The sequence below is a fragment of the Rhineura floridana genome, chromosome 1 (assembly GCF_030035675.1).
Source record: "Rhineura floridana isolate rRhiFlo1 chromosome 1, rRhiFlo1.hap2, whole genome shotgun sequence".
NCBI lineage: Eukaryota > Metazoa > Chordata > Lepidosauria > Squamata > Rhineuridae > Rhineura > Rhineura floridana.
The window spans coordinates 25724803-25739410 of NC_084480.1; the positions used below are offsets into that span (position 1 = coordinate 25724803).

The 14608-nt window shown below is 41.0% G+C and overlaps 1 protein-coding gene across 1 annotated transcript in view; it reads left to right on the top strand.

Annotated features, from left to right (window-relative positions):
- SPEF2 (sperm flagellar 2) overlaps nucleotides 1–14608 on the top strand; it is a 154019-nt gene that overhangs the window by 46918 nt on the left and 92493 nt on the right. The window contains exons 11-14 of the mRNA XM_061608391.1: nucleotides 3180–3399; nucleotides 5214–5347; nucleotides 7683–7779; nucleotides 12316–12392. Of these exons, the coding sequence (XP_061464375.1) occupies nucleotides 3180–3399; nucleotides 5214–5347; nucleotides 7683–7779; nucleotides 12316–12392 (528 nt within the window). The remainder of the gene's footprint in view (nucleotides 1–3179; nucleotides 3400–5213; nucleotides 5348–7682; nucleotides 7780–12315; nucleotides 12393–14608) is intronic.

Below are 14608 nucleotides of genomic sequence, written 5' to 3' on the forward strand. Positions count from 1 at the left end.
TCACCTATACATCAGAGGCATCAGTTGGGTTTAGGGACCAAAGCTCAAAACTCTTTACCTAGTGCTTGTATTTTTTAAAAAAAACATTATAAAGTTATTTTAAGTCATGTACAGGATGTTAAACTTTTACATTTTTCAACAGTTACCAACTAAGATCATTTTGATTTTTAAATGTGAGCCAATATGTGATTTCCTAATTAACCATAGTTTATATGATGGATTTTTGATTAAAGCAATAAATAATTTTTCAGTAATAGTCGGCTTTCTGATCCATACCGCTGTAGTAGGGATGTACAAATCTCTACACCATCCTACGTATAACCTGAACTGTCCCATATATAGCCTGCATATCCCATCATGCATGTGAAAATAAGATTTTTCTGGTCCTTTATGGACTGAAGTCAGACATTATCAGGGAAGAATGCAAAAAGACAATACCTCTAGTTAAAAAGAGAGAAAGACCTCAATGACAAAACTCTTAAAACGGTTAAAGAGAGAAGGAAAGCAAAAGCAAAAGGAGACAAACACGATTAGAACCCTAAATGCAACTATACAGCGACTAGTACGTAGGGACAAAGAGAACTATTACAATAGTTATTGTATAGAAATAGAAGAGGACAACAAAAAGGGTAGAACAAAACCCCTATTCCAAAAGATTAGAGAAATGAAAGGGAAATTTAAACCAAGAGTAGGGATGTTGAATAATCAACAGGGGAACACACTGACTGACTGAGATGAAATAAAAGATGGAAGCAATACACTGAAGAACTTTATAAAAGAGATGCCAGGATGACAGATTCATTCACGGAGGAACCATATGATGAACCAGAAATTTTAGAATGTGAGGTGAAAGCTGCTCTTAAAATTCTTGGAAGAAACAAATCACCAGGAACAGATGGCACACCAATAGAGCTGCTACAAGCTACTGAGACTGAATCTGTCCAAATTTGACAAAAATGTGTCAACAAATATGGAAAACTAAACAATGGCCCACAGACTGGAAGCGTTCAATATACATCCCAATTCCAAAGAAAGGGGATCCCAGGGAATGCAGTAATTATCAAACTATTGCGTTAATATCCCACGCAAGTAAAGTGATGCTCAAGATTCTGCAACAAAGGCTCTTACCATATATGGAGCAAGAAATGCCAGACATCCAAACTGGATTTAGAAAGGGAAGAGGCACCAGAGATCATATTGCAAACATATGCTGGATAATAGAGCGGACAAAGGAATTTCAGAAGGAAATCCCCCTGTGCTTTACAGACTACAGCAAAGCCTTTGATTGTGTAGATCATGAAAAACTATGGAATGCTTTAAAAGAATGGGGGTGCCACAGCATCTGATTGTCCTGATGCACAATCTATATTCTGGACAAGAGGCTACTGTAAGGACAGAATATGGAGAAACCGATTGGTTCCCAATTGGAAAGGGTGTGAGACAGGGATGTATTTTATCACCCTATTTGTTTAGTCTATATGCAGAACATATCATACAGAAAGCGGGATTGGACCAAGATGAAGGAGGTGTGAAAATTGGAGGGAGAAATATCAATAATTTAAGATATGCAGATGATACCATACTACTAGCAGAAACCAGTAATGATTTGAAATGAATGCTGATGAAAGTTAGAGGAAAGCACAAAAGCAGGACTACAGCTGAATGTCAAGACAACTAAAGTAATGACAACAGAAGAGTTACGTAACTTTAAAGTTTACAATGCGGACATTGAACTTGTCAAGAATTATCAATACCTTGGCACAGTCATTAACCAAAAGGAACACAATAGTCCAGAAGAAGGCTAGGACTTGGGAGGTCCTCAAATGCAAAGATGAATCACTGAACACTAAAGTCAGGATCATTCAGACCATGGTATTCCCGAACTTTATGTATGGATGTGAAAGTTGGACAGTGAAAAAAGCAGATAAGAGAAAAATCACCTCATTTGAAATGTGGTGTTGGAGGAAAGCTTTGCACATACCATGGACTGCAAAAAAGACAAATAATTGGGTCATAGAACAAATTAAGCCAGAACTATCACTAGAAGCTAAAATGATGAAATTGAGGTTATACTTTGGACACATAATGAGAAGACATGATTCACTAGAAAAGACAATAATGCTGGGAAAACCAGAAGGGAGTAGAAAAAGAGGAAGACCAAACAAAAGATGGATTGACTCCATAAGGAAGCCACAGACCTGAACTTACAAGATCTGAACAGGGTGGTTCATGACAGATGCTATTGGAGGTTGCTGATTCATAGGGTCGCCATAAGTTGTAATCGACTTGAAGGCACTTGACAACAACAACATCACACTTACATTTAGATGTATTCATTACACTTTCATTACATAAGGAATTATATTTATCATCTAGTTTCTTTTAAGTCGGGTTGGGAACATTTGGCCCTCCAGAGATTGCTGAACTACAACTCCCATCAGCCCCAATAAGCTGGGGCAACAGCTAGGGATTATGGGGGTTATATTTCAGCAACTATGGGAAAGGCAGGATTTAACCCTTTTCCCCATACATTTTCTAACATCTGAATCCCCACCCCACAAAGTTGCTATTTGCCCCGCTGGGGGAAAAACAGGAACACGATCACATATCTCCCACATAATGTATAGTCTGAGTGACCATACATGGGATTTTACTCAATCCTTGTAATATTTATCTATAACCAATGCTTAACTTAAATTTGTTTTTTTTTTTTAAAATCTGTTTTATGTATACTTTGACTTAAAGTTTTAAATGAATTTTATTTTATTCTCTTTCCATATGGTCTGTGGACTAAACTCAATAAATTCTACAACTAATTTCTATATTCTGTAAACCAGGGGTGGATAACCGGTGGTCCTCCAGATGTTGCTGGACTCTATCCCCCATCAGTCCCTGCTGGCATGGCCAATGATCAGGGATTATGGCAGTTGTGCTCCACCAATATCTAGAGGACTGCAGGTTAGCTACCCCTGCTATAAGCCATGTATAAAGAGACTTGCTAAGTGATATTTACAGCCTAAATGTGTGCACATTTACTTCAATGGAAGTTCTGTCTGGTTCAGTGGGAGTCATTGCCAAATAAGTGTATCTAGAATTACAGTCTTAAATGATACCTTGTTTTTACTGTAGCACTGGGTGGAAAATGTTCACAGTTTATTTTGCAATTTGTCTTGCTACAGTCTATGATTGAGGAGTGGTACCCATCTGAAGATATCAGAGCAAATAAACCTCCAGCCAGTAACCCAATACTGGGCCATGTAATTCATAGACTGATGGAAATCATCTATCCTCCAGGGCCTGAACCACCTGCACCTGTATTTTCCCCGTTTCCTATCAAGGGATGCATTTTGGGAAAGCTTTACAGTGGGAAAAGCACCTGTTTAAAGTTTTTGGAAGAAGGTAGGATGGTTGCTTTTCTCCTTCTTCCTGCTTCTTTTTTGTGTGTCTGCTCTTTTTAAAAAACATTGTGGCCAACTAACAATTTCTTAACAGAAATTCATGCACGGAAAGATATAATGAAGAATAATTTGATGTTAAGCTCAAACCAGAGAAAGTTAACTTCACTTAGGAGCCACTGAAAAGAACAATTAACCCACTGATTGGACAAATGAAGCTACCACTTCTCCCAAGCCCAGTTTGCATATTGTGAATGTGACAAAGTTGGGCTCTTTTGCTCCTCCCTGCTCACTCTAGGGAGAAACAAACCAGAATCCCTGGTTTATTGTTACATCCAAACCAGGGGTTGTGGTTTATTCTGCATCAGTAAGTAAAAAAGAAATCTTGGCTACAGATCACAGTTTCTTGTGAGTGAAACAAACAGTTATCCCTAGTTTGTGGTTTGTTTCAGTCTCAAGGGATGGGGGGGAAATTGATTCAGTTCATATTGTAAGGTGAACCTACCTAGTTCCCACTTTCTCAAACAATACGCAAACTGGAACACAGTCTTCCTTTGAAATTCACACTTCTCCATCTTTTGCAGTGTAGTCCAGTCCAAGTAAAGTGTCCAAAAATGCATATTCTAGGGTAACGTGTACATAAAAATGCATATATTCATGAAAATAGCATACTAAAAAAGCATTAGATTAGGGAAAACTGCTTTGCAAAAATGTGTATTGCACAGAAAAGTGCATGTAAAAAAGTGTAGAAATTTGCACTAAAATGCCGACTTTCCATGAGGATTTTTTTAAAAAAAATCACAAACTGATGTGGAAATGAATTTAAGATTGGGAAAATAAGATACTGAGAGAAATAGAAATGGACAGATTCGCCCATCCCTAGTTTTCACCCAGTATAAGCCAGGAGTAAAAGTGCAGACCAAATCAAGAGCAATTAGGTTGTGCCTGGTATGCCATAGTTTGTGGCTTACTGTGACATGCAAATGAACTCCTAATCTCCTAATAGTGCATTGTCACAACAATCACTACTATATCAGAGATCTATCTTCAGGGTCTCTACAGTGTGTGTAAACTTATGAAGCTGCCTTAGCCACACCATTGGTTTATATTTATCTAATTTCATCTGTTCTGGCAGCAACCCTTCAAGGCAGGTATTTTGTCTTTCCTCAGCTTCCTGACATCTTTTTTTAAAAAAAGAATTGCAAGTAATGCCAAGGGATAAACCTGGGACCTCATGTATATAAAACATGTGATTTATCACTCCCCATGGCATGTTGATAGGCTCATGTCCATCATTTGGGAATAATTTACTTAAGATACAACCCATCAGGAACTTCTCCAGTAGCAACTAATAGGGATTTCCCAAGAGCACCTCTGTGCTGCTTGTTCACTAGTAGGGATGTAAGGTGGCAGGAGTTTCCATTCTGGCCTGTATACGTCACAATCAGCATTGCTTCTGTTATGCTGCAGTTCGGTTTCTACCAAATACTAGGTTATTTGCCATGTTGTCTGTGATTTAATATAAGTTACACAGTTTACATAACTTTACATAACCTCCATTTATTTCAGTGTAAAGGAAATGTCACAACCATATTAAAAAGGTCATCAATTGTGTCCTTTGTGGACTTAAACCCCTCTCCCAACAACAATGTGAATAAATACCAATTGTATTTGCTTGACTGATTCTCCATTCCTGACCACAGATGAACACGTGAACTGCAGCAGTTTCCACTTCTTTTCCAACATCCCTCTTCACTAGTATTCTCTTCTGTTGTCCTAAAATATAAGCTTGTGTCACGTGGGTTCTCTCTGTGTCAGTTTGCAATATCCAGGTGATGTCTATTGATAAATTGATCACAGAAGCAATCAATGCCTTCCGTGAGAATGAGATGGGAAGTGAATTAAGCCTGCTTCAAACCAAAGTGCAAGAGCCTTCCTTGAATCAAATTGACGTAAGTCTTTAAAAACTGTTCGGTGTGCAGCATTATACTGTAGCCCAATTGAATAAGTGCTTCCAAAGGACTGTTTGCTGTATTTGTCCAAAATGGTACCAATGAACTCTTGAATGGAAGTTACCATACAACTTCTATCTATACCTCTCTAATGCGGGGATGAAAACTCTTTGGCCCTCCAAATGATGTAGGACTCCACCTCCCATCAGTCACAACCAGCATGGCCAGTGGTCAGGTACTATGGGAATTGTAGTCCAACAACATCTGAAGGGTCAGGTGGGTTTAAGTGGCTCTAATGCATGGCTTCATTATTTATTTGTTCATTACCTTTATTACTCTTCCCATAAACTAATTTCCCTGGGTGATGAATTGAGTATTTTTTTAAAAACCCACACAAATACTATAACAAACAAAATAGCAATAACCACATGCAGTAAAACAAAATAGCTACAGCCAGACAAAGAATAAATATAATGCCAACTACTGTTAAATAACTTAATCATGTAGAGAGGCAATCAATCTCCTAGACCTAAAGCACATTTCTAACTACCTTAAACATATTTGGTTTTTCCCTGTTCCCAAATGTCACTGAAACACCAAGGGGTGTTGTGGAAATCGATCCACTTCTTCTTCTGTCTGACTGGCAAAATCTGTGTTGTGACTAATGGCCAGCTCCCATCTATCTATGTCATAGATAGGGAACCTCAGGCCTGGAGCCAAATGTGGACCTCCAGGCCTCTCTGTCTGGCCCTTGGAACACTCCCTTGCTGGCCCTGCTTTGTACCCTGAATATTTTTGCTTGGCTGGAATGTGCCCTTGAACTCTGATAATGCCTTTTGTTTGCCCAGATGGAGAATAGAAAGGGGCATGTATGTGTAGAAATTAGCCTACTGTACAAAGGTAAATTTTACATTCATTGCTCTGCCCACTTTGCCTCTGGTCCCGTCCACAACTGCATGTGGTCCTCAGAAGATTGCCCACAAGGGAATGTGGCCCTCAGCCTGAGAAAGGTTCCCCACCTCTATCTATGGCATACACAGGTGCATTCATAATGGCAGCATGATGGCTGGGAACAGTCTGGTTAAATGGAGGGGGTTTGTCTACTGGGAGAAAGGGGGGATATTTATTAGATTTATATGAATGAATAAATGAATAACCTGCTCCTGCCTTGTTATTTATAATTCCTTTCCTTCTGAGCATTCCAGTAGCAAAGTAACACCAGCGTAACAATCCTTCACGTTATAAATCTATCAGGTGTCACATTTCAAATCCTTTGTACAGTTCTCGTGGCTGACTCAACTCAGAAAGGATATTATGGATCTGGAAACGTGCAAATAAAGGGCACAAACCCCTAGAGAAAAGGGCAACCAAAATGACCATGAGGTTGGAGTACCTTCTCTATGCAGCAAAACTAAAGAGAGCCCAGTTTTTTAGTGTCAGGAAAAGGAAAAGAAAAGCAGGACATGATAGAGGTTTATACAATTATGAACAGCATCTAGAAACATTTGTCTCCTGGTATTAGGACTCACACACTGAAACTGATGGGCAAAATGGGTTCAGGATAGTCAAAAGGAAGTGCTTTTTTCACACAGAATGTAATATATGGAATGGAATAGAATGTATGTGTAACTTAGGCTGCAATACTAACTCCACTTATGGGGCAGGAAGCCCCGCTTGAATTCAACAGGACTTAATTCTGTGTAGTCATAGTTAGGATTGTGCTGTTCGATGGCTATACAAGGGAATTAGACAAAGTCATGGCAGGTAGTTCTACAAGCAGCTGTTAGTCATGACAATTATATTCAGAGACAGCATACTTCTCAATACTCAATGCTTGGGACAAACAAAGGCTGTTTCCCTTGTACCCTTATAAGCTATAATATAACATAAGAACAGCCCGGCTGAATCACGCAATGGCCCATTTCATACGAACATAAGAAGAACCTGCTGGATCAGGCCAATGGCCCATCTAGTCCAGCATCCTGTTCTCACAGTAGCCAACCAGATGCCCCTGGGAAGCCCACAAGCAGGAGCCCAAGAACACTCTCCCCTCCTGCAGTTACCAGAAGCATCTCGCTGGCTGAAGCCAAATGCTGTGTGAGATGGATCCTGATGGATCTAATCTGGCGGTACTCTTACTGTGTTCTTGGAGTCCGTGGTGCTGGCAGGGTAGGGCTTTGGGGCAGAAGCCCAGAACAGGATGGCCCATGAACACAGTAGGGCTGGTTTGCCACATTTTGAAATAAGTGAAGGAATGTATGTTACCCCCGCCAAACCGCACCTGTTTCACAATAGAAAAATAAAATGCTAATAGTTTGCTTGTTTTATCAAAAAGGTCCTGAAGGCAGCTTCCAGGGCTTCACTGATGGCATTAAAAGCTCATGACTTACTGGATATGAACTCCAATGCACCATTTCAGGAGGACCAGAAAGGTAAAAATAAAAATCTACAGTAAGCTTTTAATTTTTGTTAAACCTGGCTGAAAATCAGATAGAAAAAACAAAATGCCATTGCCTCGTAGTTTGCTGTGTACTTAACATGATGGTGCATTGCATGGTTTCAAAAATTTTTAATCTTATTTCTGGATTGTTGACATACTAAATTGATACTGACAATTATATCCTCATCTTTCCACCTGTTTCCTTGTCAGCTGTTGTGACTTCTCAGAGGTTTTGGAACAATTCATTCCTGTTCCTACGTATCTCCATTGTAAACTTATATTATTTTATAAACCACTGTGAATTAATTATGATGGCTTCCCTGAAAGAATCCTAGGAATGTAAATTTGGAAGGTGCTGAGAAAAAAACTCTGTGATTCATAGCAGCAGCTCTTCAAGGAACTACCAATTCCAGGATTCCTGGGAAGAGAGAATAATGGTCAAACCTGACTGAGAATGCAGTGTAGCAGGCTGCCAGTGCCCACTCTCCTTGCCTTGGCACAAGGATCTGGGGCACAGGGCAGACAAGGAAAAGGGACAGAAGTGGGAAATCCCTAGTGGGATTCTTTGCATATGCGAAATGCAATCTTTTAAAAAAGTGTATGTGCTGTAAAAAGTGGCCTTAATGAACCAGTGTTTGACCAGCGGCTTCCAATGAAAGAATATATTAAAACTTGTACTCTGGGCCCATTCTGGCGGCATGGAAGCTACTGCAGCACAGCTCCTTCAGATGAGTAGCTCTGATCCACAGCCTGGGTTCCTCCCACATGGAGGCTGGAGAGTCTTTGGGTTACCCTAATCAGGGTGGAAAGGGACTGAGCCACAGCAGCTGCCATGAAAGGAGGGCTCCAGGTTGACCTGCAACTGTGAAATAAATAAGGCAAAGCCTTGAAATATTTCCAGTGTCGGCATCAGAGGTTTTCGGATGTGAAGGCCTCAATATTTGTTTTTATTTATAGAAAAAAATATCTGTTGTGTATTTCTAGTGCTTAAGCACTGCCCCAGGCGGCTTAACAACAATTTAAAATCACAATTAAAATACAGTAAATAGAAGCGGAGAATGAAGGTAAAACAGAGCCTTGGAATAAACATCGAGTGTTTAGTAGGTCAAAAGCCTGCCAGCATAAAAATCTCTTCAATAACCAGCAAAAGACAACCAGAGGATAAGGTGTTCCACAATGCTGGTGCAGCTCAGCTGCTAAAAGTCAATAAAACTCATTTAGGCAGGTTCTGCACAATTCTTGGGCAATATTGTAAATTGTATCTCTCAAAGAGTCCTAGCTCTTGTAGTCAATATAGTACCTCCTAACTCATACAGAGCTACAGGTTGTTGCTGTTGTTTTTTAAAAAGTTGCAATAGCACATTTCTCCAGCATTGTTGGTATTGCGTGTGGGTTGTTTTCCAACTTTACCTCTTGGCTGTTTTGGCCACTTGACTTTTTGTTTTAATAAACTGCAAGATATTCTCTGAAGCACTTCTGTGAATGAGGAGGGAAAAGATGAATTAAGCAAGAAGCTGGATTCTACCAACTATGGCTGGCCTAACTAACCTTATTGTCTAGTAGCCAGCTGCGAACACCAACCCTAATTTCTATGGGCTTTACTACTCAGCAAGGATGCTTATTTATTTATTTTTATTATTTATTTATTAAATTTGTATCCTGCCCTTCCTCCCAGAAGGAATCCACAGTGACAAACAAAAACACTAAAACTACTTTAAAACATCTTAAAAACAAAAGATTTAAAAACATATTAACACAAAACATATTTAAAAGCATATTAAAACAAAACATCTTTAAAAAACAACTTTTAAAACATCTTAAAAAGCAATTCCAGCACAGACACAGACTGGGATAAGGTCTCTACTTAAAAGGCTTGTTGAAAGAGGAAGGTCTTCACTAGGTGCCAAAAAGATAACAGAGATGGCACCTGTCTAATATTTAAGGGAAGGGAATTCCAAAGAGTAGGTGCCACTACACTAAACATCCATTTCCTATGTTGTGCGGAATGGACCTCCTGATAAGATGGTATCCACAGGAGGCCCTCACCTGCAGAGCACAGTGATCTGCTGGGTATATAAAGAGTAAGACAATCTTTCAGGTATCCTGGTCCTGAGCTGTTTAGGGCTTTGTACACCAAAACTAGAAACTTGCTTAGAGTTTACACTTTAAACAGATTTTCTGTTGTTTTGGGCAGTTAATAAATTAATATTATTGCTTTTAAAGGCTTCCAGTGCAATTCCAGTATATGTTTACTGAGAAGCAAGTCACACTTTTAGTGGGACTTACTCTAAAGTAAGTGTGCATAAAATCACAGCCTAAGAGTCTGGCACAACAGTCATGGTTAATTCCTAATTTCTGCATGTCTTCCCACCTTCTCCAAGCCACTGTCTGAACAGCTTTTAAAAGAAAACAAGTTTTAAAAGCCCCATGCATGAGAGAAACTGGACTGCTTTCAGAACTCTTGCAGGAGTTTCCTCTTCTCTTCACTTTAATGCCAGACTGGCCCCTGATATGGAAAATTCCACAGGTGTCTCACCCTAGGAGTGAAAATACAATAACAATTAATTAAATAAATAACTATTTCTGTTGTTCTTTCATGACAAAATCAGCTACCTGAGGTAGCTACCTCATCCTTCCTAATGGTAGGAGTGGCGCTTACAGCATTCTTTGCCTCCCTTTGATCTCTGCACACACTGGGACTGGTGTGTGTGTGTGTCCTTGTCAGGTCCCAGTCAGAGGACTTCTCATTAGAACGAGTCCTCATCAGAGGAAGACTAGGAAGAGTCTTGGACCCAGCCCTGCCTCAGGCTCCAACTGAGGGTGAGGGGCCAGGATTCTGTGACAAGGTCCAGGACTGGCCATCTGCACCCGGGGCAAGTTCGGCCTCTAACGTCAAGGCTGAGCAGCCCCTGAGCCCAAGAAAGAGGCGTCACCTCCAACACCTGATGGAGATTCCAACAGGAAGGTGGCAAGACATGACACTGGGAAGGAACATACCAATGGTGCAGTGTCTCAGTGCACAGCATGCATAAAAATAAAAAATAAATTGCAATTTAAAGGAAGACTTTATAATGGTTAGGGTAGTGGGTTCTAAAGTGGGGTGGGGAACCTTTGGCCCTCCAGAGGTTGCTGAACTACAACTCCCATCATCCTTGGCTATTAGCCATGCTTGCTGGGGCTGATGGGAGTTTGGAGGTCCAAAGGTTCTCCATCCTTGTTCTAAGGAGTCGTAGGAGAGATAGAGTGAAGCAGAAAGGAGTACAGGCAGGCCCTGCTTATATGGCAGGTTCCGTTTCGGACTGCCGCCGTAAAGCGGAAATTGCTATAAAGTGGAACCCATTGAATATAATGGGGCGTGTCACGCGAAAAAGCCGTGAAAATGCCGCAAAAGCGCAAAAACGGCTTTAAAAAGGGGAATTTCCCCTAATTGAAAGCCGCCGCATTAGCGGAACGCTGGAATGCGAAGCGCCGGTAAGCAGGGCCCTACTGTACCACTTCCATCAGCAAGAATATTACAAAACTCCTTGCTCAAGACAGTGGAGTGGGTGAGAAAGAATTCTTGTCCCGGAGCATCACGCATCCACAAAAAGGCAAAATATTTGTGGGAGTGGAGATTTTAGTTACTTTTATCTAAATGATAAATTGCCTTTCTCATGCAGTATCTAAGGCAGTGTATATAAAACATGATAAAATCAAATAATTGTAATTCTAAATCCAACAGTATAACAAAGTAAGAAGCAGAAAATAATTGAACAGCATGACGTATCTATTGATTTATATATTGTATCTATTGTGTCTATTGACTTTTTGGCGCCTATTGAAGACTTTACTTTTTCAACAGGCCTCATGTGGAGATTTTAATCCCAGACACTATCTGTATTGGATTTTAAATGGTTTTTATATATGCAGTTGTTTTATATATGATTTTACTGCCTTGTGAAATCATTTCAAGATGCTTCATGGGAAGCAATTAATAATGAAAATGATAATAACTATAATAACATATTTCAGTGAAATAGTAGAACTAGGAACCAGTAGCAATCATTTATCAAAAGCCTTTTTGAAAGGAAAAGCCTTAACCTGAGTATCATCAGAAAGTGCCTCAAGGTTCTGAATGGAGAGGTTGTTCAAGCAAGGAGGCACAACTTGATCAGCTTGCTTGTCAAGGTACTTAGGGCAAGTCAAAATCCATTTAAATAGCACAAAAGGTAGGACTTTAAAATATGACTGCCAAAATGGCACAAAAGTGTCTATACAATACAAGCTACTGCATATGTGCATCACCTCTATATTAATTGTTGGAAAATAAGGTGATGCGGAACCAGACTTTGGTTTTATAATATATTTTTAAGAAAGTGGTTGATTTGATTGGCAAAATTATTGAAGGAACCTTTCCCTGTAGTTACTGCAAACGTCTGGAATAGTGAATGCTTTTGTGATGCAGAAGGTAATACTCTATGTATGATGTGCTGTTGCTAATACTATACATATAATCTGAATACTATTGTACTCATTTTGCTGTTCCTAGAACTTGCCCAGAAATCACCTTCGATTCAAATAAGTGACCAAGAGGAGATGAGTGACCCTGGGGATGAATTCACCAAAGTACGCAATTGGATTCTTAATTCCCATTCTCTGTAGATGCTATGATTGAGTCCAACAAATCCATGACTGTAATTTTTTTTTGTTGTATGTTATTTTTGTGTTGCTGGAATTTGTTGAATAATTGGATATTGATAATTTATTAATTTGAATGTAGTTTTTAAAGGGTTTTTCAAGCAACCTGTCGGATATGCTTTAAGTTGGATTCTTGCATTGAGCAGGGGGTTTGACTTGATGGCCTTACAGGCCCCTTCCAACTCTACTGTTATGATTCTATGTTTGTTTTATGCTGTTTTTTATTACTGAGTTCGCTGCTTGAGTCTCCTTGGAAAAATATGGAGGGTAGAAAATATTAGAATAAATAAAACAAAGGTGGTATAATAGAAGCACCATTGCCTGTAGTGTACACACATTTTTTTTGGCTCATTCTTTTGTCCCATTGTCACCTCTGCCCAATTCAGATGTGGCAGGGTTTTGAGGTACTACAAACCCCTGCCAATCCTGATTGCTCAAATTGTGGGAGTGAGTGTATGCACCTCAGGAAGCAACCTCTTCAAAAGCACTCTGAAATAAAATTACTAACTCTGGCCTTAACAAGTGCTTCATTTATAAAGCAGAAACCACTCAACAATTCATCAATATCCTTTGGGGTTTTGTTCACTGTGCTGAGGGCCGTAGCTCATGAAATGTTATGTTTTATTTCTAGGCCGTCTTTTGGCCAAGAAGGCCCCCAAATAGAAAAACAAAAATACAAATAAAAACAGTACAATTTACAAAAATTCAAGCCAACAAAATCTTAGCATTTCTAAAAAGCAACAACAGCTAAAAACCAAAAGCGCTCATCTTCCTGATAAAGGACAGTCGCCAGAAAAATATCCCTAAGAGCAGGGGTGAAGGGGCAAAGCAGGTAGACAAGCATGCCCCTTGATGGTCCCAGCACAGTCCCATCCCTGCAGCAGCACCTCTCAGTCTGCAGTTCCTCCTGATAAGGTCCAGGCAGAGGGGTGGGGCAAAGCAGGTAGACAAGCTTGCCCCTTGATGGTCCCAGCACAGTCCCATCCCTGCAGCAGCACCTCCCAGTCTGTAGCTCCTCCTGATAAGGTCCAGGCAGAGGGGTGGGGCAAAGCAGGTAGACAAGCTTGCCCCTTGATGGTCCCAGCACAGTCCCATCCCTGCAGCAGCACCTCCCAGTCTGTAGCTCCTCCTGATAAGGTCCAGGCAGAGGGGTGGGGCAAAGCAGGTAGACAAGCTTGCCCCTTGATGGTCCCAGCACAGTCCCATCCCTGCAGCAGCACCTGTCAGTCTGCAGTTCCTCCTGATAAGGTCCAGGCAGAGGGGTGGGGCAAAGCAGGTAGACAAGCATGCCCCTTGATGGTCCCAGCACAGTCCCATCCCTGCAGCAGCACCTCTCAGTCTGCAGTTCCTCCTGATAAGGTCCAGGCAGAGGGGTGGGGCAAAGCAGGTAGACAAGCATGCCCCTTGATGGTCCCAGCACAGTCCCATCCCTGCAGCAGCACCTCCCAGTCTGTAGCTCCTCCTGATAAGGTCCAGGCAGAGGGGTGGGGCAAAGCAGGTAGACAAGCATGCCCCTTGATGGTCCCAGCACAGTCCCATCCCTGCAGCAGCACCTCTCAGTCTGCAGTTCCTCCTGATAAGGTCCAGGCCAAGGGGCGGGACAAGACAGGTGGAAAAAGAAGCCCCTCATAAAGCTCTGTCTTGCCCTGTGCTCTGAAAGGGCAGTGCCTGCAAACAACCTTTTGGCCAAGCCCTGTCCCACACATGACATCTTATGTGACATTAGTTATAGGACAGGCAGGTGTGGCATGGCCAAAATGGCCTTACAAGAAAAATGGGGTGAGGTGGCCTGGTAGGCCTAGGTAGGTTCCCAGGCTGAAGGTTCCTCGCTTCTATTCTTAGGTCTCAGGTTCAGTCCCTGATAGATCAGATGAATCCAGCATCTTCCTGAGGGCTTCCTGAATTTCTTAAAAATCACCAGCATCTCATCCTATAAATTTTCATTTCTCTAGGTTAGGGGTGAGGAAACCTTTTGGCTTCATGGGCCAGATCTTTACCTGGTCCCACCCCCACATGATGTCATTATGACATCACACATTTGACAGGTGGGTTGTTCCATGCACTTGTCAAAATCCTTTGTGTGGTGTCTTCAAAGATGAAAAACAATTCGATTTTGCTGTTGCAAGCCCTTTGAGCCTAAGTAG